This window comes from Vulpes vulpes, chromosome 12 (genome assembly GCF_048418805.1).
Source record: "Vulpes vulpes isolate BD-2025 chromosome 12, VulVul3, whole genome shotgun sequence".
Lineage (NCBI taxonomy): Eukaryota > Metazoa > Chordata > Mammalia > Carnivora > Canidae > Vulpes > Vulpes vulpes.
Window position 1 is genome coordinate 171,503,131 of NC_132791.1, and position 27,831 is coordinate 171,530,961.

The following is a 27,831-nucleotide window of genomic DNA, read 5'->3' on the forward strand; positions in this document are numbered from 1 at the left end:
ATAATCCAGTTTTGCACACAGAGGCCTGAGTGTGAAGGGCCCAGGATCCCCGCCTCTCCTAGTGCATGTGCCAGTGCATGGTGACAACCACGTGATCAGCTGTCCAAGTCACCCAGTCCATTCTGCAACAATTTAATAAAAACCAGGGGGAAATGCTTCTTCATTCTTTCTAAAGGCAGCGGCACAGACCGAAGGAAATGCTAGCCCAAAGCAAACACCTTAATTAAAACGTCTTACCTGATTTGATTCCTTTGATGGGGTAAGTGGCGTGAGCAAGGAAATTGGGGTCACTGAACATATCTTCCTCGTAGACCACAAAGCGCAGAAACGCCAGGTTGGGGTCGTAAATTTCAAAGGTCACTTTCTCCTGTGTTGGAGCCCAAACAGGGCTTAGGCCATTGTCATCTGGAAGGAGATCAAGGCTCAGCAGAGGCTACTTCTGTCCAGCCTCCTCCTAGTAAAATCACCTCTATTATCCCTCAAGGGGCTTTGAGTCTCCTTAGCAGCCCTATAAATATGCATCTATGCCAAGACCTAAGAAATACTTTTTCCAGGAGCAATCCTGGTAAAGCTGCTGTCACAGGTCTGATCCTTAGTAAGCGTAGAAAGGAGACCACGTCCCCTTGCTACAGTTCCCACCGCGGCTCCCTGGAGTATGGAAGGAGGGGGAGCTATAGCAGGAACAGGTAGGTAGGTCTGGAAGAGATCACAATCACAGAGAGGGGAGCTGCACCACTCGTCCACGGGGAAATGGGTCTGGCTCTTTGAAGAGGGTGAACCAGCCACCCCTGTGAAATGCCCATTTCACTGGTGCGCACGTGAGTTGTTCATCAGGCTGCCTTTCAACAGGAGCAGTGATCCCAGGCGTTAAAACATGGACCATTTCCTCCTGGCTTCAAATGGAAGAGCAAACATTTCTCTGAGCCTCACTTCCCTCTATGGGATAAAATGACCAGATTAGGGGGCTGCCTGTGGGTTAGCCACATGCTCTGTGTCTCTGCTGCTTAGCCTTGGACACAGTAGATAAAGGGTGCAGGGGTCCCAAAGAGGACCATCCCGGCTTCATGGCCCAGAATAGTCCCAGGTACCAGTTTCACTGGTTAATCACGGGGCCCTGTGTTCCCCCCTCCCCGAGCTGAACCAGAGCAGGCATGAGAGATAAAGGAAAAGACCTGGACAATAAAGATACACAAAACCCCCAACATAATGCAACTTACTCACGACTGTTGTCTTAAACTTGTTGTTGTCATATTCAGCTCCACAAATTTCCACCTCCACAAAGGGACACGCGATACTTCGTCCAAGTTTGGGGAGATGGCGAGCCCCAAGAACCTAGGACACCAAAGGTAGGTACTAGAATTGTCCCCGATCCATCCTGGGAAACATGGGCACATCCTGTGCGGGTGGTGTGTCACAGAGCTCAGCCTGGGGGCTGGAGTCAGACCTGGGGGGGACCAAGCCAGCCCTGACCACCCCCTGCAGTGGACACCCCACTGCTTCCTGGGAGAAGTGAGTGCAGAGGACAAGTGGGATCGGAACCCTCATGCCATCACCCCTGAGCACAGACACGCACACACCTGTGCCCACACAGTACCTCCAGAGACAGCCCAGGAAAGAACAGAGGACAAAGTGGTAGTTTTTGTAATTGGCCTTTTTTTTTAAAAAAGACTTTTCATTACATATGCAGCATTTTTTCTTCCTTAATTGTATGATAAATGCATTTCAAATCTCTACCTTGCATAATTTCCAGAAGTCTTATAAAGAGACAATTCATCCAACTTTCAGAGAACATGTTAACCATTTTCACCCCCTAAAACTGGCCACTGGTGAGACACTCTCTACTCCATGAATGGCCATTTCTCATGATTTCCCTCTTCCTCTGGCTGGAGGCTGACCGCGCTGAGACCCTGCTGAAGCCAGCAAGAGATTAATTCATACCGCACCCCGCCAGGTCACATGGGGAGGTGAACAAGTCCCCTCCCTAGGACCCTAGGGTGCACTGTAATTCAGATCCTGAAACAATGACTGGGTGTCGATGGTTTCAACAAGATGACAGGTGTCACTAGGCAGAGGGGCCTGAGTTACCTTGACTGACAGAGTCATCAGGATCTTCCTCTGGGACTCAGGTGGCATGGGGTCATACTTCTCCGTCCTCATGCTCTCAGGCTGTAGGACGTAGCCCGTTCGCCCATTGAGTGAGAACAAGGCGTGATTCATCTGCATATACTTGTCTGAGAAGGAAAGGGAACTGCAGCTGTAAGAAACGTAGCCTCTTGGGCCAGCGGTGCTAGGTGGGGAGTGATTTATACCTGTCTCCAAAAATAATTTCAGGCAGTTGTTAAGTTCTGCATCTCAAAAAAATCCCAACTGGTGAACACCATTCTGACACTAAAACCTACTCAAAGCTCAAAATTCCTTAAATCTCTTTTTTGAGAGTTGATTTTTAAATTTCACTTAAGACTGCAGGAAAAAAACAATCACTTTAACTAAAATGACGGGAAAGATCCACACACGAAAGTGATCTGATAATGTTGCTATAAATACCTGCACCCCATTAGCGAGATTAGGAAAGAAGCAGGAACAGTTTGCATAAGAGAAAATGCTTCCTAAATACATGGAAAACTGGTTCACCTCCCTCCTAATAAGGGAAGCCTTACCTGTAACGGGACGTCAATTTGTACCTATCTGATGCACCAAGATTGAAAAGTCTGATAAAACCAGGTTGGTGAAGTCACGCTGGAAAGGTGTATTCAAACATCTTCCCAATTTGCCTTCCCACCCCATAGTTTCTCTGGAGGACTGTCTGGTGAGGAGGCATCTGAGCTCAGGAACTACAGGGTGCAGGTGTCCTGTGGGTCTCCTCAGGAAAGCTGGCCCACGTGCCAATGCTGGAGGACCCGGCCTGCACTCTGAGTGTTCCATCTGGACGCTGGATGCCCCCATCTGTGAAGTGGTGCTCACGTAAGCTTACAGAGGACAGGGCCATCTGTAATAGCAAATGAGGGAAGTGCCTTGGCAGGACACCTGTTAAATAGATTAGGTTTCCATTCAGTGGAATCCTACACAGGCATTAAAACAGTATAAAGGAGACTACTGATGAATAGGTCCCTCAACAAAAGAGCACAGCGCTGTGATTTATGCTGCCATTGGTGTAAAAGTTTTATGTGTTGAATTTTCTCAGCAGTGAACACCTCCAAAAGCGTCTGAGCATGAAGCCCTCAAAGAAGGATGGGCCAGGAGAAGAGTTCCCTGAAAATAGCCATTGAACACCTGGGTCCAGCTGTGCCTGAAGCTCAGTTGGATTTTTTTTTTTTCCAGAACTCCTGGATTTTTTCAATACATGAGCTCAAGTATCTCCTTTCTCTCTTAAGCCACCCTGCTCCGGTCAGTCACCTGCCATCACAGAACCTGCCAGATACAAATGCCACTCTCTGACTCCAGCTGCTGGGCCTCACGCTAGCATGCTTGGTGAGCCCTGACAGATCTGGGACAGCAGGTCATGCTGGTGGCCTCAGCCTACCGTGCCTGGAATGACGCCACCATCCACGCTCCTTTACCTGGAGTCTGGAAATTGAGTGCCACCATCTGGGAGCCGCACAGCCAGAGGCGAAAGGGGTCGTAGTTGGAGGAGTCCACCCTCTGTCCCTTCGGGTAAACACGGGTCAGGCCCTTCTGATTGTACTTCAGGAGGTCAACAGGTTTCTGTCTGACAACACTGTCTGCCTTTGTCTCCACAAAGGACCGGATTTCTCGGAAGTCAGGGTTTTCTGCACAAAGAGAGGGAGTCACCGTTTATGCTGTCTGATGCATTTTCTCAACGCCTGCTGCAACGGCTGGACGCTTGGGTTGTAAACTGAAACCGGGGACCTCAGAGGCAAGACAGTCCCATGGTGCTGATGCTACTGCCATAAGTGGTACTGCTATGGGCCCTTGCCTCTGAGGATCCCAGCATTCCCACAGCCCTTTTGGTCTAGGATTAGTGTAATTTATGTCTTGACTAAAACCCCCACCAGCCTTGTACCCAAAAACACCAAAGTTGGTACAGTTACAGGGATGACCATGGCAATCAGCAGGAGGGGAGAGCTCAGGATCTGGCTTCCCGATTAAAGATGCTGTGGACACAAGATGAGGGAGCCAGGCACCACCTGCTGCTACCTGCAGGCAGGGATGGGAGAGGAGGGACTGTCTCTACAGGGAGGGGTGGGAGGAGAGGTACAGGAACGTGCAGCTGTGGTGACCAGCCCCTAAACGTGCTGAGTCTGGTGGAGCCCAGTTCAGACTCTGCCGGAGTAACCGAGGGACCAGCTGCCCAGTGACTGGTAACTAGTTTTCAATGCTGTTTCTCTGGTCCTCTGTCCTGGAATCACAGACTCTTAAGATCAAAGAAAGGGGGAAGAAAATATGAACAGGCTCTTATGAAGTCAAAAACTTGCTCCTTTGGAGAATTTGAGAAGATTCATTTTTTAATGCTTCTGGCAAGCCGAATGGCCTCCAGAGACCTCCAGGTCCTGATTCCTGGAGCTTATTCCTGTGTAACTTATCCGGCAAAGGGACTTTGCAGATATGATTAAAGAGCCTAAAATGGGGAGATCATCTGGGCCCTAGACGTAGGGTCTGTGCATTAGAGAGGTAGAGATTTTTGACCACAAGCCAAGGAATGCTGGCAGCCACCAGAAGAGGCAAGGCGCAGCTCTCCCCTAGAACCTCTGGACGGAGCAGGTCAGCACTTGGACTTCAGCCCAGTGACACTGAAGTTGGACTTCTAGCTGCCAGGACTGCGAGCAAACAAACAGGTGCTGGCTTTAGCCACGAAGCTTGCTGTAACCCCTTAAAGCAGGAGGGGGAAACTAATGAACCTCCTGCAAGAGTTTTTCTCCCAAAAATACCAGAAGGGCCTGATTCAGCTGCACGTCCATCCTGAGGACAAACTTGAGGGGAGGCTCCTGCTTAAAGAGCAGTTGGAAAGGAGCAGGAGCTGCTCTCATCTTGCCTTCTGACGGCACTTGACTCAAAAGGAAAGCAGGGTTTTCAATGAACGCAAGGGGCAAAGCCAGGGGAGACGGTACCTAAATTGTCCTTGGTCTTGCTGGTTGGCTTGCAGTAGACGACCAGGTCCGAGAGCTCGATGGCAATGGACTGGTTCTTCTCCCAGTACTTCATGTTGTTCTCCTGTTGGAACCAGCCCCCCGCATCAGCCCCGAGGCTGGCCCGCATTCTCCTCCCTGGGACCCGCTTGCCCCCTTCCAGCTTCCTGAGGGCTCAGATCCTTTAAACATGTGGAAGCTTTCCTTTGCCCTGCCCCTCCTCTCCTGCCTTCCAAAATTCCTACGCTGTTTCCACCCAGAACTGGGGTCTACTTGGACCCAGCTTCCAAGAATGGGGGTGGGGTCCCCTCTGTCAGCATCCCACTCTTCTCAACCTTCTGCTCTCATCCATTTCCCTGCAACCATACTCTTAGGGTTCTCCAAACCCATGACCCCACATCCTCATGGGTGCTGCACACCCTTGTTAGAACTTGCTGTTCCCTGTACCCTCTTCCCTGCAGTGGGCCTCTGCCTTCACCATTCATAGCTCTCAACACAGGCTCTCTCCAGGCCCAAGCCATGTGCCATTTCCCTTTGGAGGACACACTATCCACTGGGTGTCCATTGTGTGAGGATGAGTACTTGCTTCACCCCGAACCAGGCCAACTCTCCCAGGTCTCACCAAATCCTGACTCTTTCTCCCACTGGCAAAGGGGGAACTTGGAGAGATAATTATATATAGAGCTGCTCAGCTTTGGGCATCACACGCTAAGTACGTGATGGATATTACTTGGGGTAGCCTCCACCTCCCCCCAAGAGGTAGAACTTGTGTCCATTTTGCAAAGAAACTTCAGCACACAGGGTTGAAACACACTCCACAGTGGGCCAGTGAGAAGACCAGATGCCTCTACACTCGGCCTCACTCTTGTCAGCACATCATCTCCTAGAGAAGATTTTTTCTAAAATGACCCAGATTTCATCTCCAGGGTCCCCCTGAACCACAGCAGTGACCTCCTGCCCCTTATCCTGTACCCTTGTCATCTTTCCTCTGCCAGTCCACGAGATTACCTCCTGCTTCTGGCCTCTACCCAAATCATTCCTTTTCCAGGAAGCTTTCCTGGATAACTCTAGCCAGGAGTAGGAAAGGAATGGTGCCATTCACCACTAGTGCCTAGAGCTGTCCTCACAGAGACACGTGGAGGCAGCAGGTGTTCAGGTGACAGGTGGTGACCTGGTGAGAGAGGCCTTGTCCCACCTGATTACGACAGCAGGAACTGGAATCCAGCATGAGTTCAAAAGCTGGCCCTCTGTGCCCAGTGAGCACATCATATAATCTCTAAACTATAAAATGAGGCTGGCTAACTAGAGTACTCCCCTCCTAGGGCCCCCCACCAGGTGTGTGGAAGGCCACAAACGGTGGCCACTCTGACTGCCCCGCACATGCGTGCCCCTAAGGTCAACAGAATTGCATAAAACAAGGGCGGGTGGGACCCGTTCTACTTGGAATTATGGAAATTTGGCCTCAACAAAGCATAGAACTATGACAAGTCAGGGGGTGTCCCTTTTCCCCCAACCTTAGCAGAAAACATCTGTTCAAGATGAAAAGATATCCTACTTCTTCATAATCGTGTAACCATTACTCTCTAGGCCTACAGGTTTAACCCATGGGGCAGTCTCAGAATTTGATCTTACAGCCCACTTCACCGCTCAGGCTCTGGAAACTAACCTAGACAGATCTTGGTGACTGGTCTTTGGGCATCCATGGTAAAATCACAAGAGCCCGGAGCAGGGGGCCAGGGACACATGGGGACTGTAGGGCTGTGTGGCCGAGAGCAGCCAGCAGTGAGCTGAGCGTTCACCGCGTGGGTTTCCCAAGGGCCGGGGTTTGGGGCGGCGGGGCGGTGAGGGATCCCTTGCTCCCACAGCTGGCTGTCCCCAGAAGGGAAGGAATCGGTGGGATCCGCTGACCTGTTTTCTTCCCATTCACACATAATAGAATGAGCAGATGTAAAAAACAGTGAAAGAGGAATGCAAACCAAGGCGGAGACCAGGAGCCTTGCAGAGCCAGGCTTGATTTCAGAACCCTTCAAGCAGGGAGGGGACAGCCTCTCAGTAAAGGTGCATTTCTCTCCAGCGAGAACACCAGGACCCACTGTGCATCCTTCCCCTCTAAGCCCCACCCTCTATCCTCAGGCTTGGGTGCCTGAGAACAAGGTCTGCAGGAACACTGGCTAAGAGCTCTCTCTGCTCTCAGCGGGGGCAGGAATCCCAAATACTAGAACACGCCCAGGAGGGTCACGTCACATGCCAGCTGATGGTGCCATCCAGAGCACAATGACGACCATTCAATCATCAAGGAGAACATGTGCCCCAGGACCAGGGTGTCTGACTCCACACCCCCTGCCCTGCCCTGGGCCACAGGAGAGGAACAGGAGGGCAGAGAGGAGCTGCCCCCAGCTGCAGAAACAGGCCCAGCTATGCTGGCCCCCCAGCTCATGGTCCATCCCACGTGCCTGGAGAGGGTATGACAAGCCTGGGGAAGAAGGTAAGGCCTCCGACTAGACTCAGGGACAGGGAGAGGGCAGGCCCTGCCAGGAAAGATGCCCATCTGCCCAACTGCAGCAGAAACCCTTCTAAAGTAGATGACTTCACTCCAGGGTAAGTGAGACCAGACCAGCCAAGACGTGAGGCCCGCCCTCCACCAAGGAGGAAGAAAAGACCAGGCCCCAGGGAGTGACCCTCCCAGGACTCTGGAGGAGGGAGACTTATCATCAACTGTCAGCAAAGGAACCCATAAGGTCCTGAGAAATCTTAGAAATCAGTTCTTTGGGTCAAGATCTGACTTAGAAGCACCAGGGCCTGTGGAAAGGCACAAAATTGAGCAGACGGTGCCTTGCTCCATCATCCGAAATACGGTACTACTGGCACTGGCCCTCCTGGCAGGACAGAGAGACTGTCCCTGACCCCTGCTAGATGTCAGGCACGGGGCCTGGTCTCCTTCAGGAATCATCTCATTTCATCCTCCCTGCATCCTGTGACTATGGTATTGGTCCACTTTACCAGAAAACAGAGGCCCAGAGATGTGGTTATTTGCTGGGGTCCAGCCCTGCCTCATTCTAAACCTGCTGTTCTTAGCCAGAACATCACCCTTCTCAAAACCCCTCCAACCTAATACCAGTGCTCCAGTTAGGATAAACCCTGAAGTGTTCCTTCCCATCTGGGGGAGAAGTTCCTCCCTAAGAGTATATGCTAGTGTTGGGACACAATGGGGTCCTATCAAGCACAAGGCCCCACTGCCGCACTGCGGGTCCTGGGAGGTGAGCTCAGGCCACGTGTGCTACGGGGAAGGACCCAGGCTGCTTTGAACGACGTTTACCAACAAGAAAACATTCAAAGTGAGAAACAACGCTTCTTGTTAAGATATGCAGGGTCATGGGGGATCCCTGGGTGGCGCAGCGGTTTGGCGCCTGCCTTTGGCCCAGGGCGCGATCCTGGAGACCGGGGATCGAATCCCACATCGGGCTCCCGGTGCATGGAGCCTGCTTCTCCCTCTGCCTGTGTCTCTGCCTCTCTCTCTCTCTCTGTGACTATCATAAATAAATAAATTAAAAAAAAAAAAAGATATGCAGGGTCAGACAGGCCCCAAATATCACTGAGCACTCCACACACGCTGAGCCTTCTGAAGGTTCGAACTAGACTGTGCTTCCCAGGTGACTGCCAGGATACCTGTCCACTCCACGATGACTGGCACACCTGTTGCCCAAACCCACTCTACGTCTTCCCTGAGTTCTGGGCGGCCCTGGGCCTGCCCCTCCCACTGCCCAGGCCGCCCGGCTGACCCCCGCCTCCTCCACCAAATGAACCCAGCTGAGCCCGGTGCCTACCTTGGTGTCTATCTTCCAGGTGATCTCCCGGATGCTCTGAAACCACTCAAAGAGCTCCTCCACCTTGTCCGTGGCAAACTCTACTGGGGGGTCGCCTTGCTTCTTGGGCTCCAGGATAAACACGAATGGCTTCTGGTTTTTCCCCTGGGGGGCTTTCACTTTGGGAGACAACAGTGAAAGTCCTGAGCAGCCTGAGTCAGAAAGGCCAGCCTTCACACTGCCCCGCCGCCTTTCTCACATATGCAGCCAAAGTGCCGCTGCTACAGTTCTGGTCCGCAGTGACCGGGCTGTCTGCCTGGTGGCCGGTGGGGTCTGGCCTCTTCCCCTACATCACAGCCGGAGAGCTGGAATGGGCTGAGTCGTGTTCTCTGAGACCTTATGTCTGCATTCTAACCCCGTACCTGGGAACGTGACCTTCCTTAGAAATGAGATGCTTGCACAGATCCTTAAGGATCTTGAGATAAGATCCTCCTGGATTTAGGATTTCCCAGTCCAAGAACTAGTCTCCGTACCAGAGAAAGGAGAGGGGAAATTTGAAACAGAGACACAGGAAAGATGGCCCCTGGAGTGCTGTAGCCACAGCCCAGGAGCGCCAACAGCCACCAGGAGCTAGGAGATAGGCATGCGAGAGACTCTCTCCGCAGAGAAAATATTTTCTAGAAAGAAAAGGCCAGGAGAGGAGAAATGATCTGCTGGATATCATTGGCTAAGATCTCTGAGCCTTGTGTGTTAGGCAATATTTTAAGCGGATGATACGCACTCTATCTCATTTAATCACAACCTCTCAGAGGTGCTACTCTTTTTATACTTATGTCACAGGAGAAGGAACAGACTCACTGAGGGAAAGTAACACACGGAAGGTCATATGAAGCTGGTAGTGACAAAGCTGTGGCTCAAATTAACCTGATTCTAAGCTCCCTCCTTGTAACCCCTGAGCTATAGGCCTGTGCTCTGAAAATATAATGCAGACAATGTAAGAGCAGTAGGTGAAGGCCCAGCCCTGAATACCTCAGCCCCTTCTCCATCTCTTAACTTGCTGTGGGACCCCAGCCAGGTCCCATGGTCACAGAGGGGCTGGCTTTCCTCGTCTGGCCCAGACTCATGGGCCCACAGACTGATGGACTGCAGACCCTCCCTGCCCAGGGCACTCCTGACACTAGGCTGCGGGGGACGTGGGTGGGAATCCATGTTCAGACTATGTGTACACGTACCAACGTTATAGGTATTGAGATCCAGTATTCCCCTACAAAGAGACCCTAAGGGATTGTCTTCAATAATCTGCAAAGAAACAAGACATAACTCACGTTAGTCTTAACGGGAATAATAAAAAGACAACCAGTTTTCCAAGGCACACCGTTTAGCAGAGACACTGCCTGTGGAACTGTTTAAAATGCATTTTCATTACAGGATACACCCGTGGGGAGAGCGCTAAATAATGAAGCATGTTGCTGACGGGGACCCAGCAGTGAGCAGGTGCCAGCAGGTTCAGTGGTTCATTTTCCAGTCTGTAAAAATGAGCCCAGTGAATTTGAGAACAGGTTTTGAAGCACTTCCATGGATCTGGCTTCAAAAAAACATTCTAAACCCTTATTCTGACATTATTATGAACGGGGACCATCTAGCCTCCTAAAGCCCAGCTCAAGAACCTTCTGCGGCTTCCCATGTCCCAGGGGTGGGGCGAAAAGCCCAGGCTCTGGGATCTGCTTTAAGGCTTTCCAGGCCCTGGCCAGCCTGGCAGCTCCACCTCCCACTGCCCGTTTTGATGCATCCCAGGGTCTGGGTGCACAGAGAATATCTTGTCCTTGGGACAGCTGGCTGAACTGTATCTGGCCGCTGCCCGTGGGACCCTCACCCCCACCCCCCCACCGGGGTAACGCTTGCTGTAGGGATGATGGCCGCATCCCTGCCTTGGGCCCGGCACACTGAGCACAGCCACGTTCCTACCACCACACCTTCGCTTAGGCTGCATCCTCACCTAGAATCCCCTTCTGCAGGTCTGGCTACTGATTTCTCACTAGACTTCTAAGGCTCAAATGTCCTTTACTCCATGCAGTCTTCCACGCCTGCCCTAAGTCCCTCAGGAAATGTCTTGGGCTTCGAGAAGGCCTCTGGGATCCTTCTTACAAAGAGCCCATCCTTGGGACAGCGCTGTCACCTAACAGCGGATGCTCTCTGAGTCCTCCCGGGAAGAGAGGCCAGGGAACAGAAACCAGGTTTGCAAAGTCACCAGGAGGGCCTCGATCTGCCACCGCGTACGGCCACCTGCTTACTCACACCAGGCACGTCCGGAATGTCTGGCGGCCAAACTAAATGTGTTTCATTTGCAAGCTGCTTTAAGCAAAGGACAAATTCCCCGTTTGGCCATTTTCACTCCAGAGGGAATCCTCCGGCCTATGCAAAGCCTTCCAGCCCAGCACAACCTGATTAAAACATGACAGGCTTGTCGCAGTGACTTTTACCCACGACAACTGGGACTGCTCTGCAGGGACCACATGACCGCATGAGTAGCACGTCCTGCTGAGACGGCTCAGCCGATTCCTCCGAGAAGGATCGGCAGGTCTCCCCGTGCGGTGGCCCACACTCACCTGCTTCTCCAGCTCCTCCACGTCGACTGTTGAAATGTCCTCGACGTAATTGGATGGGAAGTACTGCTGGATTCTGGTTCCATAGTCCCCCTTCCACCTAGATGAAAACAGAGGGCACTGGAGGGCCTTCGTGGGCAGGTGTTAACGATCCCTCACCTCCGCTGGTGGGGGAAAGGCGGCTGGAGGTGGTGATCATTATCTGTGACAATGGAGCATTTCAAAGTGCTCCTCTGCTTCTTTTAATGAGCGATGAGTGAGTGGAGGGTCAGTGTCCTCCCCTGAATGTGATTCTAATGTTTGGTCAAAGACACCAAAAGTTTTCAACACTTTAGGGGGATATCGGAGGCAAATGCTCAAGTCTAGTGCAGGCTCAACGCCACTGCAGGGAGGGCTGTGAACTTAGAGCTAAGAGTGCGAGATAAGGAAGGTTCTGGAGCTAGACAGCCTGCAATCAAATTCCAGCTCCAGCACCAACTGTAAAATGGGAATAATCCCAGTGCCCCCCTCAAAGGATTTTACTGGGACCAGAGGATTCCACATATGCGGAGTGTTTTTGACAGCGCCTGAAGTATACAGTAAGTGCTCAGATACTGTTAGTTCTTACTACTCGACTAAAATACTGCCCCCCCCACCCTCCTCCTTTCCTCTGTGACAGCAACGATAACAAGGGACGTAACTGATCTATGTATCTCCACTCCAACCTGTGGTCCCCTCTTAGGTTTTTCCCCCAAAGTAGTGTCTAGGCACGCAAGGCCACTCCCTCCAACTGCCCACCTGTGGGCACCCTCTACAGCCAGGGGGCTCTTTCCAGAATGCGTCTCTGACCGCGCCACACCCACCCAGCTCCCAAAGCCTTCAAAATCAAGCCTAGATGCTTTAGCCTGCCCCCAGAGACTCTTGGACCTGCCTCTCTAAGACTCACACTTGACGCTCATCCCAGAGAGCCTGTCGCCCCCACCCCTTTTGTCTTGCTTCTCCGCCATGGTCCATGTCCTTTGTATTCAGCTTGTCCCTAACTAACCATTTGAGACTCAGCTCAAACATGCCTCTTCCAGGGAGCCTTCCCTGACTGCTGCCTGGGCTGAGTGTTCTTCCTCCATGCTCCTGTGGGATCTGTCCCCACAGCTGTGGAGGCAGTCTGTACCTTTATTCTAGCTTCTACTTCTGTCTTCCCTGCTATGGGAGATCTTTCTCTACCTTAATCAAATCAGTACTCTGGGGTGGTGGGAAGCATTTAGTGAATGTTTGTTGATCTGAGCAAGCAGAGTGAGGACCAACTATCCCGTGGCCTGGCAGAAATACAGGACTGCCAGACTCTCCAGACCTCTTTCAGGCAAAGACTGGCCATATCCCAGGTGACCATATGTACCATTTGCCCAGAACTAAGTTCATACCTGTTGTCCAGGGATAATTATTAACAATAGCATTCCTTTTGCTCTAAAACGCATCCCAGTTTGGGCAAAAATGCCTCAGCCGTATTGGAGCTAGGCTGAGCGGATGCACACAAAGTGGCTGATGCAGCCACTAGGTGGTCCTACTGCCACCAGAGTGAAAGAAACGAGGGGATCTCAGTGGGCAGTTTGCCCACAGCCTGTCACCAAAGGCACTTACACCAGGCCCTCACCCCATCTCAGGAGCCCTGGAAATTGAGAGCACTCCACGTGAGACATGTGAAAAGGCATGAGGCTATTTCACACATGGAAAAGAATGTGATTTAAAGAGATCTACCCACGACTTGGTAAAAGTCACCCACACAAACAGAACCAGGACCCCAACAGAGGCAGGGTACAGAAAGGGCCATCATGGGTCCAGGGGAGACCCAGACTCTGGCCATGGCCCTCAGGGAGAGGCAGGTGAACACCACGGTTGGCAAGCTGAGGGTGGGAGTCTACAGGCAGGAGCTCCAGGGCTACCAGGGAGGGGAGGCAGACAGGAGCTCCAGGCCCCCCACCTGTAGCTTTAGCACATCACTCTGTTGTCACCTCCTTTTTTTTTTTTTTTACTTGGGGGACCCAGATAAGATGTGGATTAGAAAGATGGCATGCTCAAAAAAACAAACAAGCAAACAAAAAAACTTTGAAAACCCCTGAACCGGGTTATCTGGGTGGTTCAAGTGGTTGAGCATCTGCCTTCAGCTCAGGGCATAATCCTGGGGTCCAGGGATGGATCTCGCATCAGGCTTCTCCCTCTATGTCTCTGTATCTCTCTATCTCTCATGAATAATCAATAAAATCTTTAAGAAAAAAAAAAAGAAAAGGAAGAAAAAAAGAAAGAAAGCCCCTAAACCTTGTACATGAGTCAAGTTAGAGAATTATAGGCTTTGGAGTCAGAAGGCCTGGATACAAATCTCAGCCTGCTGTGTGGCCCTGGTCAAGTTAGTGTACCTGTCTATGTCTCTGTTTCCTCATCTGTAAAATGCAGGTAGCCTTTCAGGGTCACTGTGTGGGTTTAAATGAGCTGTTTCAGATGAAGTGTTTATATGGTTCTTGACACAAAGAAGCACTTGATTCAAGCTGCCATTCAGATTTCTAAGTCAGGTCCAGCTATCTTGCAGGTACTTGTTGCTTTAAAGTAAGAAATAATCCTGCAATGGGCAGCCCGGGTGCTCAGCGGTTTAGCACCGCCTTCGGCCCAGGGCCTGATCCTGGGGACGGGGGATCGAGTCCCACGTCGGGCTCCCAGCATGAAGCCTGTTTCTCCCTCTGCCTATGTCTCTGCCTCTCTCTTTCTCTCTGTGTGTCTCTCATGAATAGATAATAAAATCTTAAAAAAGAAAAGAAAAGAATCCTGCAAAACCACCTACCCAGGACTTATGGGTGGGCAGCAAATTTTTTTTCCCAGGTGGAAAGGGAGAAGAGGTAACTGAACTCTGGCACACATCTAGGTACCTCTAGTCTAAAAATGTCCCTGCTTCAAGCCAGGGTGGGGCCACTGCACAGGACCAAGCAATAGCATAAGAATTTTAACATAAAATAGCATAGAGCCTTGAGTAATAGGAAGAGCCTGCCCCAGTTAGTAGCTGTACAATCTTGGAAAGCCCTATTTGCTCTTTCTGTTAGTGAGGATATGCATAGTCAACTCTGAGGGTTGTAATGACCGTCTGGTTAGACCATGTATGAAAGCAATTAGCACAGGAGGAAGGCGTCAGGAGGTGGCAGGTGCTGTTATAACTAAAATAGCATAGAACATGGGGGTGAATGGGTGACGGGCACTGAGGGGGGCACTCGATGGGATGAGCACTGGGTGTTATTCTGTAAGTTGGCAAACTGAACACCAATAAAAAATAAATTTATTATAAAAAAAATAAAACATAAAATAGCATAGAACAGGATGTGAAAGATGGTTCTTAACTGCTTTTCTGAATAGAGTATGTATCAAGCCACCTACTCAGTGAAGGTACAAAGCCAGCCCAGAACAGCAGAGAAAGGGTGCCAGAGCTCAGCCAGCACCTGAGCCTCACCTGCAAGAAGGGAGAGGTCAAGTTCATCCTCCAAGCGGCCCAGCCCCCCTCAGCCTTACCAGCCCCAGGGCTCCTTCGAGACGTTGTGAATGAGGGCCCCACGGCAGAAACTCAGCTCATCGCTTCGCTTGGCTTTGTAGTCATACAGAGCTTTCACGGTCCTCTGAGGCTTTGGGAGGGGGAAGACAAGAAGGAGAAGGTCAGGCTGGGCGACAGAAGCAGGGAGAGGCATCTGCCTCGGTTCTCAGGAGGGAACAGGAGGCTTCAGCCCGATGTTACAGTGCCATCTGCCGGCAAAGGGCTGGCACTGCACTGCAAAGGAGCCCCAAAGTCACCAGGGAGCAGGGATGGGGATTGGCCCAAGGTCAACCAGCTGTTAAGTGGCTGAGCTCAGAAATAAATCAGTTGAGGAGGGATCCCTGGGTGGCGCAGTGGTTTGGCGCCTGCCTTTGGCCCAGGGCGCGATCCTGGAGATCCCGGATCAAATCCCACGTCAGGCTCCCGGTGCATGGAGCCTGCTTCTCCCTCTGCCTATGTCTCTGCCTCTCTCTCTCTCTCTGACTATCATAAATAAATAAAAATTAAAAAAAAAATAAATCAGTTGAGGAGCACCTGAGTGGCTCAGTTGGTTAAGCATCTGCCTTTGGCTCAGGTCATGATCCTGGAGCCAAGGGATTGAGTCCCCACGGGGCTCCCTCTCCTTCTCCCTCTGTTCCTCCCTGCTTATGTTCCCACTCTCACTCTCAAATTAGTTAATTAATTTTAAAAAACATTCCTTAAGTTAAAATTGTAATGCACGTGTGTCACCTAAAGTACTCGGCTCACCAGTTTCAGTAAGGAATGGTCATGAAGAAAATCAGCAATGGAGAAACCCACACAGGACCAAGCGAAGGGTGAATGAAACAGAAAAATGGCAGGTGTGCATAGGTGGGGGGGGGGGGACAACTGTAAAAGAGATCTCTGTGCAGGCAAAGACCCAGGAATGGAATGAGACAGTGATGGAGTGAGCATATGGAGACCAGGGCTATTTGCCTTGTTTTCAAAGTAGGTTGTTTTTTTTTTTAATGGTTAAGCGATTTTCAATCACAATAATAGCAATGATTTTATTTTGAGGCACTCACCACAGTCTGGCAGCTTGCAATCAAAGTCAACTACCATCGTGTTTTACTTGTCTCACTTAGTGCTTGGAAGTTTTCTCTATCACTTGGGTTAGTTGCCAGGATTTAGAAATGGGGAGAATTCACATAAAATATTCAGATTATTGGCTTGCTGTGAGAAACCAGGAGACCTGGCCTGCACTCTGGAAAGGCAGCAATTGCGTGCAAACAGGATATAGGTAGCTGTCCTTAAGATGGGGTGTGAGTTCCTCAGTTTACCAGTCTCTACCATCCTGGACATCCGGCTGATAGGCAGCCCTGTCAGCCTCGCTACCAACGCCTTCTTTACTTCTAATAAAAGTCTCCTCATCATTTCACACACACACTCCACTTGCCCACATCCTTCCAAGTCTTCATTTCTTGCTAGAAGGGACTGGCATTAGCCGAGGACCATAAATTTAAAAAAAAAAAAAAAAAAAGATGGGGAAAGAAAGAAAAATTCATCTCTGGATATCCCCAGAGCCCATGAGCAGGGCCCCTTCCTTAACAAGAAGGGGTACGTGAACAGTGCACCAGATGCACCCTCCCCCCCAACAGAAAATTCACTATCGTTCTTCCTCTGCAGGCTCCAACTACGAGTGAGCTGGAACCAGAGCGAGGAGGAGCTGAGGGCCAAGAGCAAAAACCCACCCCCACCTGCGTGAAATCACACACCAGCCAGGGTGGGAACAGGAGATAACGTGCACACTGCAAGGAGGTCGGTGAACCAAACAGAATTTATAAACACCACAGGCTCTGTCAGTGAGCAAGAAACATTTGAAAGATTTTTAATTAGAAGTCGTTTGGCCCAAAGGTGGTTCATCAAACCTCAGAATTTTTTAGCAAGGCACAGTCGCTTTCACGTGGAATTCTATTAACCTCTTCCTAGATGTCACACTGTCAATCATTTCTTCTCAAAAAAATAATAATAATTTAATTTAAAAATAAAATAATTAAATTTAATTTAAAAATAAATTGGGGGGAGGCAAGTTTGCCCAGAAGTTCCCTTGCCCTGTAATGCTGGGGGGTTGGGGGGTGGGGCAGGGACCAGGTAATGGTATGAAGGGGGCAGGTGGCACTGTACCATAGAAGGATTGATCTCACTGGGATCCACATACATTCTGCTGACGTCATAGAGGGAGTTTATATCTCTTTCCTGAAAAAGAACAAAGCAAAATAAATGGAAGCATCGAAGTTCGGGAGGGCGGGTGGGGAGTGCACAGAACAAGACTTCTAGGCCACCCCCTGGCATAAGAGTGGAAATCTCCCAGTCCACTCACGCCTCTTCATAGAGATGGAAAGAAGCCATTTAAAAAGCTCCCCAAAACTTGGAAACTGCACCCCAAATGAGAGAGACCCCTGTGCTGGCCTTCTCTGTGCCAGGCACTATGCTCCCTCACTACAGCACACATGCTGAGAGCCGGCGGCGCGCTGGAGCCACTCCGGGTCTCTGGACCCCCAGGCCCTGTCGATGGCTAGAAACGGGCACAGGCCACAAACCCAGACAGGGGACGCACCTACCAGCACACCTGCCATCTCTCCTGCTCTGTCACTGCCTCTGAGTCACCCCCGGGCTTGTGCCACAGCCGCTCCCTCACCCCAGAACCAACTTGCCCCCAGCCGCCCCAGCCCCGCCGCTCCCTGTCAGGCTTGGGCTCCGGTTCTAGCCCCCCAAGGAGGCCACCTCCGACCTCCCGGCTGCAGTCCCCAGCAGCACCTTGCCGGTTCTATCTGCTTCGCTGAATCCGCGTAGCCCGGAACGTCATCTTTAGGTGTCAGCTCCCCTGCCCAGAACCTCAATTTCCCAAGGCAGGCTATGGTCCACCACACTTGCAGGAGCTAGAATCAGGCCTGGCCCATGGCTGGTGTATCCTGGATCTCTTTTCAAGACACTAATGAATCCATGTGACAGGGAATGGAGACGTGGTAATCAGATCAGGTCTGATCTCTGCTCAGAACCCTCCAGTGGCTCAGAATAGAAGCCAGCGTCTCCCAGGGGCCTGGCCAGCACCATGCAGTCCTCTGTGAGTCCTGTCCTTAATGAGATCTACCCGCATTCTGGCTCACTCAATGCTGGCCACGCTGGCTTCTTCTGTGACTCCAGGCATAGGACCCAGGACCTTTGCACTTGCTGTTCTCCTTCTGCTCTATGGCTGCATGGCGCACTCCTTCACCAACTCTAGCATCTGTTCAAACACTTCCTTCCCAGGAAGTTCCTTCCAGAGCACCCTTCCAGAACTACAGCATCATGTATCCATGTCTCCACCTACCCAATTTTTCTCTATAGTATGTGTCACCATCTGACACATCTGTTGTTGTTGTTTTAAATCTATCTCATTTATGGTGTCTCCCCTACACTAGACTGGAAGCAGCATGAAGGCAGGGTCTCCGTCCCTAGGACCTAGAGCAGTACTGGACATGCAGTAAGTGCTCAGGAAAGTACTGAATGAACAGGCAGGTGAGTGACCTTCCACCAAGCCACAGTGAGTTCAGCCACCTACCATATTGTAGCGCTCCAGGAGCTCAGGCGTCACGGGGTAGCGCAGTCGCATTTTTCGGTAGAGCGCGTGCTTTTCGTAGTAGCTGACTAGCTCCACGAGGCTCTCGAAGTAGGCAGAGGTCCCCAGCACAAAGTGCCGGCCATCCCGGTGAATGCGGCAGTGCTTCACCTTGCCCCTGGCCCTGGAGGGGGAAAGACCACACAGGCTGACAACCAAAATCCTAAAAACCAAACAGTTGTTATATGAGCTCCGCTAATGAGAAACAACCTAGTTACCCATCCTCAGGGGACCAGATATACAAACAAGGTTGAGTCGTCCTACAGAATACAAAGCTGTTTCTTACAAAAATACTAAGTGACTCAACCACCAGCTCCTCTTGTCAGCCCGCTCCCCGCCCCCCAATTACAGGACTTGACTTTGGGAAAGTCCTGGTGTCCAGGTCAGGCTCTGCAAACAACGACCAAGGGCCAAATCTAATGCACACTCTATACCCCCTTCCACCCTCACTTTTATAAGTAAAGTTTTATTGAAACACAGCCACGTTCATCCATTTCCGTGTGGCCTGTGGCCGCTCATCCTACAGCGGCAGAGCTGAGTAGCTACAACAGAAGCCACACAGCTCGCAAGGCCTTCGATATTTATCCTCTGGTCCTTTACAGGAAACATCTGCTGATCTCTCCTCTAGAAGACTGCCATTTGATGCCCAAATCTTATCTTCAGTGGCCCAGCTATAACAACCATGGCATTTTTTTTTCCCCAAAAAAGCAAACCAATCTTTTATTGCCTCATCCTATTGATATCTCTTGTATCAAAAAAAAAATACTAGCTTTTATCAGCAAGAATAGAAACATTTGGGAAAGTCAATTTTGACCCTAACTTTACAGCCAAAGAGCATCTTCTTAAAATGTATAAAGGCATAATTACCATGGGTGAACTATTCATCTTTTAAAATTTTTGCATGTTAAAGGGATGCCTGGGTGGCTCAGTTGGTTTACTGCCTGACTCTTGATTTCAGCTCAGGTCATGATCTCAGGGTGGTGAGATCGAGCGCTGTTGTTGGGCTCTGTGCTGGGCGTGAGGCCTCCTTTCTCAAGCTTGTGCTCTGTCTCTCAAATATATAAATATAAAAACTCTGCACCTTAAAGACACTTTTTGCTTTAAAAAACATATCCTGTTAAGCCATTTCTTCAATATGTCCTGTAAAAAAAAGTGCTACATTTCTGCCTCAGTGGCTTATTTGCACGGATATTTTAAGTATTTCTCTTAAAAAAAAAACAAACAAAACACAAAACACTGCTGAATAGACAAGTTACAAGATGAAACTATAGTATGATCCCATTGGTATTTTTTTTAATGCAAAGGAATTCCCACACATAAAATGGCACTGTATTTTCCACAGGTACATCATATACATGGAGGTCTTTTTTTTGAGGTCCACATGGAGACACCAGTTAGAAAACTGCTTTCTACTAAGATAAGGACCCAGATGAGAAGGGCAATGAGGGGCTTAGCCTTTACTGCAATGTCTTAATTTTTTCTAAGAATATATTTACATAATTAAGAAATTTTAAACTTTTTACAAAAGCTCCCTTGGGCAAGGAGGCTCTAGTGTATTGAGGTTAATTAAAGAGTGTGGGTCAGGGCACAAAGTGGCTCAGTGGTTGAGCATCTGCCTTTGGCTCAAGGCGTGATCCCGGGGTCCTGGGATCGAGTCTCGCATTGGGCTCCCTGCAGGGAGCCTGCTTTTCCCTCTGCCTGTGTCTCTGTCTCTCTCTGTGTCTATCATCAATAAATAAATAAAATCTTTATTTAAAAAAAAGAGTGTGGGTCAGGGTCTGGTTCCTTCTGGTAACCTGAGTGAAACTTTGCTTCCCTATCCACAGTGCCAAGCATTGAGAGTTCCTGTCTCATGGCAAGTGTTAGGACCGCCATCTGACAGCCCAGGGTAAGCCCTCCAGGATGTGTCCAGCACCCCGAGGGTACTTGATAAATAAATGGTTAGGAAAATATAACCAAGGTCAAGCCAGAATGAGCTTCTTTGGCAAGAGAAAAATCAAAAAGGGAGACAGGAACGGCTGAGTGTGAACTGCACTTTCCAGCCACCTGGCTACTACAAGCCTGTGGACGCTGTGACCCGAGCTCTTATTCAGCTCTGCCAAGCAGCCCCTGCTCCCATGTCCCCCTGAGGCCCGCTTCCCACTGATCACACCTACACAGTAGCTTCATCTCTCTGCATGGACTTGAAGGCAGACACTTGTCCTCTCTTGTAGAGATCTACCCAGAAGTTCAGTCTCTGTTCTCAGAGCCTAGAACAGCACCTGGCACAGGAGAGGTACTCCACAGACACTGGGGAGGGGGAGACGGAGGGAAGATCCCTGCAGACCTATGCTCTCCCTCTGCCTGGAGCACATCCCCACCTGGTTCCCCTGGAGCTCCTGCTCACCCTCGGTCTCTGTCTGACCACTCTCCATGGCACTTACCACACAATCTCATGACAATGTGTTTATGCGCCTGACTCACTCTAAGCAACAATTCTCAGTGGAGAACAGTGACACCCACCCCATACCTTGACCACAGTGAGTTTGAAAGAGTCTGTGTGTCCAGGCAGGGGGAGGAGGGTCATTTGTGACTATTACAATGACCAAGTTCCCCCAACAGGCATGCATGGGTGGAGACCAGGGACATTCACCATCCCAACACAATGCAAAGAGCCTTCTCCTCCTCCCTCTTTGAGACACCATGACCTCGTCACTGGCTCATTCAGCCAGCATGTACTGACTACCTGCTGTTGGCAAGCCAACGCTTGGTAGAGGGAACTGCTCAAAACACTTGTTTTGTTTTGTTTTTCAAAACAAACATTTGTGACTAACAGGACATCTCTTGTTCTCAGAAGATTATTGACCTCATGAGAGCAATGACTGGGTGGTTTTTATCCCTTCTGTATTTTTTGGAGCCCAGCACACAGCTTGGTACATAGTAGATGCTCACTGAACATTTGAACATTTACCGATCTCTAAAATTTAAAGACTCCAGCTTTTAGGGTACCACCAATCTCATGGGGAGGACAGATGCGCAAACAGAATGGTGGACATATAAAATTAAGCATCAATCTGGGGATCCCATCTTCATCCACATGGTTCCAGGGAAGTGACTGCAATCCATGGTCAGCCTGAAGGTACCCAATCAGAACCATGACACCCAGCTCAAGCAGGGACCGGCAGGATGGATGTATCACAGGACTCATCTTTTCTACTAGATGCTGTCCTGGTACCCAAGGTGAAGCCAATGGAGAGCAGCACCAAGACACACAGAACCTCTTCTGAGGACTGCCAGGTGAAGCGTGGATCCAGGCCTGTTGGAAGCCAGTTCACCTATTGAGCATGTCAGCTAGTTGCCAATAAATGCCACCTTTTATGCTCACTTGGCCACTGAGTTTAGCTTCTGTCACTTGCACCCAAAGCATCCTGACTGATCAACAGAACTACGACACCACTCAATCCCCAACACGGTGGCTGGTACAACAGATGCTCATTAAACATGCCCAATTCCATCTGAGGGGAGGTGGCACCCCCAAGAGCTTTGGGCAAAGGGCAGAGGCACCAAGGCCAAGTAGTCCAGAGCCACCCTGCTGGGAGCACAAAGCACTGAAGAGCCACACTGGCTGGAGCTACACACAGTGGGTCTTCGGTCAATGGCAATGATAACAACCATCACTGCCACCACCATTCACTCACCTGAGAAGGCAGGAATAATGGGGGGAGGGGGGCAAACCCAAATGCCCGAAGTGGCAGGGGGCAGTGCAGCCTGGCAGGGTCACCACAGGGGATGCACCAGGGCAATAGGAATGGAAGGAACGGGAGCAGCCCTGGCGCCATCAGAGCCCCTACTGTGCAGCTGGTAACTATCACCACCACTTGCAAAAGTGGGTCCAGAGCTTCCACTTCTTCCCAGTTTTCCTAAGAAGAAATCTAAATTTTCAAGAGAAATTTCTCAGTATTCAACATAACCATGCAGGCTGAGCAAAACATCCGTAGGCTCGACCCAGAAGCCTCTTAAGACCTCACAGTGAAGAGAGCAGGCTTTGAACATGGAGAAACCCAAGTCTGAGATTCTCCCCTGGGCCAGGACTAGGCTGTGTGGCACTAGACAGGTCGCTTAGCCTCTCTGGGCTTGGCTTTCCTTTCCTTACATGTAGCGCCGGATCTCCCCCTCGTGGGCTACAATAAAGCACTCAGCCAGATGAAGCCTCAAAGGTAGCCCAGTGTCTGGAACATTAGTTAGGAACTCAATACACCCCAATACACTGGGGTAGAGGAGACGGAGGGACAGTGTGATGAACTGGGTCTGAACCCCCCCCCAAACACTGAAACTGGAGGCATCAGGGGTCTTGGGGTGGAATTAAAGTGGAGAATCACAGTCCTAGAGATGGTTGGTCCATATGGCCTTCCTGCTGCTCAAGCTGGGCGGCAAGTGCAGATGGTAGGACAGCAGGTCTGAAACATCATCGACCTGGGCTGCCTGGGTTCAAATCCCAACTCCACCACTTCCTGGCTGCATGCTTCAGCAAGTTACTTAACCTCTCTATGCCTCAGTTTCCTCCTCTGAACAATAAGGATCAAAGTCATCAAGTTGCTGGAAGATAGGACGTGTTAACACATGCTACTCTCAAGAACGCAGACCAGTGCCCCAGATGCTGAAAGCTCCCATTAGCGGAGGCCGCTTTTGCTATCACCACTGCCATCATCATCACTACTGACCTGCTGGGAGCGGACGCGGAGGCACATCTCCACCTGCACCCCCCACCCACCCAACACACCTGTCCTTCCCAGGCCCCCGCTGGCGAACATGTGCAGGCTCCGGCCCGCCCGCTCACCTGAAGGTGATGGCGTAGGAGTCGGTACCTTCTCGCCTCCGGATCAGGAAGGCGCCGTCCCGGGGCACCCTCATTAGCATGTCCTCTGCCTCCCCACGGCTCAGCCCGTCGTAGTACCACCTGCAGCCCAAAGAGGACAGCCAGGTGAGAGGGCCACCCAGGGAGGAGGAAGCCCTGGGCTCTGATGCTGCCTGGAAGGGGGTCCTAGAAACCACCGTGGAAGTTACACAGAGGGCCTCCCCACCCCAAAACACCATTCAAGACAGCAATTTTTTAAAAGACCACCAAGATGTAGCTCAGCTAAAGCATTCACATAGTGGGTCTTCTGGGAGCATGAGAGACTGTACCCCATCCCCTGCCCCCATCCACCTAACTTAGGGCCAGCATCAGTCACTGCGGAGAGTCTCAGAAAATCGGTGGCAGAGAACACAGAGAATAGTGTTTTGGGAAGGTCTTTTTGTTTGGCTCGTCCTTGGTTACTTTTAAAGATATGAAACAGCAAATTTTAAAAGGCCATCTGTACGAATACAGACGAAAGTAAGAAAGCTGCTGGAAGCTACAAGGCTTGTCAGAAATGCACATTTTAGCAGCCTTCTGCTTAAACATAGTTTCCCCCTCTTATTTCCAGAGTTGGTTAGCCCCTTGCAAGGCATAACTTGTATACATTTTATTTGATAAAAAAATGAAGGGGAAATCTGCACAGTGACTTTCTTCTTGTTCACTTTCACAACGAACAGGAATGAGCCTCGACAAGCAGAAAGTTATCACCGGGCCAACACTCCCCTTTGAAAACCAAAGCCAAGAGTGCAGGACGGTGAAGGTAAAGTAGAAGAAAGGCAGGGGAGGCAGAGGGCAAGAGAAAGTAGAGCAGGTGCTTGGGGACTGGCCGTCCCGGGGGCTGAAGAGATCCCAGGGGACCCACAAGGCTGGCTTTTCTGATGGGTGAACACAGCCCGCGGGGTGTCTGCACCCCCTAAACCCGTGGGGTCAGTGCCTGAGAGCACGGGCACACATACGGCTTGGACTCGTGGGGGTTGGGGTTGGGCACAGGGTCGGTGAGCCGCAGCTCGAACTCGGCGCAGCGCAGGTGGGTCTCGCGGTAGTGCTGGATGAGGGCGTAGATGCTGGTGAACGTGACGTTGTCAGTCAGGAAGTACTTCATGGTGCCCCCCTCCACGGTGGAACGGATCCGGCAGTGCTGGACACGGCCCGACCGCCTGGAGGGAGAGACGACATGAGCCCCGAGGCCGGACCCCTGGCCCTCCCCGCACCGGGGTGGGGGTGGGGGTGGGGGGTGAGGGTGGGGGGGGGGTGAGGGTGGTGGGTGGCCAGATCTGCAGCCAGGGCCATGACGGGTAGGCACCGCGTGTGGCCCCAAAGCCCTCCCTCTGCTCTTAGAACAGGCTCGGGCTTTGGCGCAGGCTGGTCCTTTAACCTGGATTCCAGAACATTCTACCTACTTCCCCCACCTACATTCACTTACATAACTCCTACTCTGGAGCCAGATGGCCTAGGGCTAAATCCTGACTCGGCCCTTTATGTGCTGAATGACCCTGAACCAAGCGGCCTGTCCTCTCTGGCCTCCACATTATCATCTTTGCGGTCCGTCCCCACTGAGCTGTCCTGAGGACTGATCACACACAAAATGTGCCTAGAATGCCGCCTGGCACGTGGCAAGCATCCTGTAGGGGTTAGCTGTCAGTGTCTTATAGCCGTAGCCGTATGCTGTTATAAGGTTATAATCCTTCCAGTCTTCATTTTTTTTTAAACATTTATTTATTTATTTATGATAGAGAGAGAGAGAGAGAGAGAGGCAGAGACACAGGCAGAGGGAGAAGCAAGCTCCATGCCAGGAGCCCGACGTCAGACTCGATTCTGGGACCCCAGGATCGCGCCCTGGGCCAAAGGCAGGCACCAAACCACTGAGCCACCCAGGGATCCCCTCCAGTCTTCATTTAAACACCACTTCTTGGGATCCCTGGGTGGCGCAGTGGTTTGGCGCCTGCCTTTGGCCCAGGGCGCGATCCTGGAAACCCGGGATCGAGTCCCACGTCAGGCTCCCGGTGCATGGAGCCTGCTTCTCCCTCTGCCTCTTCTCTGTGTGTGACTATCATAAATAAATAAAAAAAATAATAATAAAAAAAAAAATAAACACCACTTCTTACAGGAAGTCTTCCCTGATCACTGTCACCCTTGACATTACCTTCCCTCTCTTATGGACTTCTATAACGTCTACCATTTTTCTCACTGCACTTATCACAGCTACAATTATAGATCACTGATTCCTTTTTCACTATCTCCCTGACCAGACTTAATCTCCATCAGGACATCCCATCTGTCTGATTCCTGCACCCAGCACAGAGCAATCCCTCAACCAATACCCTTTAATGAATGGGGGCGCCTGAGTGGCTCAGGGGTTGAGCGTCTGCCTTTGGCTCAGGTGGTAATCCTGGGGTCCTGGGATCGAGTCCTGCATCAGGCTCCATGCAGGGAGCCTACTCCTCCCTCTGCCTATATCTCTGCCTCTCTCTGTGTGTCTCTTATGAATAAATACATTTTTTAAATCTTAAAAAAAAAAAAAACCCTTTTAATGAATGAAGGTACTAAGTGAGTGAGTGAGGAAGCTCAAGACAGCTCCATAAAGCCACCTTCAGAATCTCTATTTTAGGGACAAGGAAATGGAGATTTCAAGAGGTTCAGTGACTTACCCAGGGGCAGCCACCTGCTCTAGTGAGGGGGTGGGGGTGTGAGTGAGGCCACATTGTCTTTAGTGCAGAGTTAGATCCTGTCTTTATTTAAAACATTGATGATAGGGATCCCTGGGTGGCGCAGCGGTTTGGCGCCTGCCTTTGGCCCAGGGCGCGATCCTGGAGACCCGGGATCGAATCCCACGTCAGGCTCCCAGTGCATGGAGCCTGCTTCTCTCCCTCTGCCTATGTCTCTGCCTCTCTCTCTCTCTCTGTGACTATAATAAATAAATAAAAATTAAAAAAAAAAAACATTGATGATAATGTGTTCATCGTGGATTTTTCATTACCTCTAATTTTTAAAAAATATTGCATTGAAATATCACTAATCTTGATTCCTGCTAAGTTTTTTGAGCCTCACCAGCCTTGGCCCACCCATGCCCCGCATGGACCCCTCAATGAAGTCTGGGGTTCGGGTCTAGGCCTGAGCTCGCTCGCACAACCTGCCACATGGGCCCCCCACCCGGCCAGCTGCGGGGGGAAGGTGGCATGCCCCTACCAGAAGGACAGGGTGTAGTCATTGGGGAAGGTCTTGCTCTCCCGCACAAGGAAAGTCCCATCCTTGCCCCCGGTCTCTGCACAGTATTCCTGCAGCAGCTTCTCGGCACTCGTCCTCTTCTCTACTTTCTTGTGGAACCACTCCTCCCCAAAATGCAGCTCCGTGGGGGGTATGTCCTGGGCCACAAAGAGATGAGGAGTTTGTAAAAACCTACCCCCCAGCATGGCCAGACTGGTCCCTCTGTGCATGCTAGCTTCGGGGGCTGAACACCAGACAGGCTGGCTTCACCTTGCCCTCACCCCAAGAGGTCTGGAGAGATGGCTTCCACTGCCCTCCCTTGCCTGCCACCACTGGTGGTGGTGGCCTCCTGAAGCCCGAAGCCCAAAGACATGGGCTAAGAGGTCCCGGGTACAGGTTTTGACTCTATTGCACAAGGAGTCTGAGAGTCATAATACCCTGGGGGCTGCACTCAAGAAATAGTACCAAGGACGGCCAGCAGCCCCAGGGGAGAGGGCAGGGAAGTGGGGAACCCGGCTGGCCAGAGCATCCACATGTCCTCCCCTCTCACCCAGAGCACAGGCCAAGCAGGCCCTTCAGAGAGCAGGAAAGCCCCCCCGAAGCTCACTGGTTGGTCAGCCAGCCAATCAGAGAAGAGCTGGCTCAAGCCAGGCAGACACTGGTACCCAAAGAGGAAGAAGCTCTTTGGGCTGAGGATGTCTGGCCCCATGGGCCATGGGAGAGAGGACGGGTTAGGAGGTCTCCCTACCTGGGGCAGCTCCTCTTCTGCAGTCTGCTCAATGTCATCGCTGAAAGACAGTTTGGCATCGGCGATGGCACAGTAGTGTCGAGTCCATTTCTAGAAAGGGAACCCAGCATCAACTCTCCCCTCAGCCTTTGCCCTCAACACCACTAGGGCCAGGAGCCCTGCCCGGCATCACCCCAGCATTTACGAGAGATGCTCCTTTCCCACTTTCGTAGAGTTTATGATGGTTTCATGGAATTCAATTCCCTTCAAGATGTTTCCTCTAAATATCTATTTTTGGGTTCTTTTGGCATTTTCAGGACTTTTCTTATTCAGTGTGTCTAAGGGTAGATACAACTAAGTATCAAATTTCTAGTTCA

General features: G+C 50.9%; 1 protein-coding gene across 6 annotated transcripts in view; it reads right to left on the reverse strand.

Annotated features, from left to right (window-relative positions):
- The window catches only part of PLCG2 (phospholipase C gamma 2), a 174,614-nt gene that overhangs the window by 26,039 nt on the left and 120,744 nt on the right, over positions 1-27,831 (reverse strand). For all 6 annotated transcript variants that reach the window (XM_072731458.1, XM_072731455.1, XM_072731457.1 and 3 more), the window contains 15 exons: positions 27,476-27,565; positions 26,710-26,885; positions 24,480-24,680; positions 23,464-23,583; positions 18,591-18,771; positions 17,174-17,245; positions 15,013-15,122; positions 11,494-11,590; positions 10,120-10,186; positions 8,909-9,066; positions 5,067-5,169; positions 3,558-3,767; positions 2,086-2,231; positions 1,218-1,332; positions 238-405 (listed from right to left, as the gene is read on the reverse strand). In XM_072731458.1, the coding sequence (XP_072587559.1) occupies positions 238-405; positions 1,218-1,332; positions 2,086-2,231; positions 3,558-3,767; positions 5,067-5,169; positions 8,909-9,066; positions 10,120-10,186; positions 11,494-11,590; positions 15,013-15,122; positions 17,174-17,245; positions 18,591-18,771; positions 23,464-23,583; positions 24,480-24,680; positions 26,710-26,885; positions 27,476-27,565 (2,014 nt within the window). The remainder of the gene's footprint in view (positions 1-237; positions 406-1,217; positions 1,333-2,085; positions 2,232-3,557; positions 3,768-5,066; positions 5,170-8,908; positions 9,067-10,119; positions 10,187-11,493; positions 11,591-15,012; positions 15,123-17,173; positions 17,246-18,590; positions 18,772-23,463; positions 23,584-24,479; positions 24,681-26,709; positions 26,886-27,475; positions 27,566-27,831) is intronic.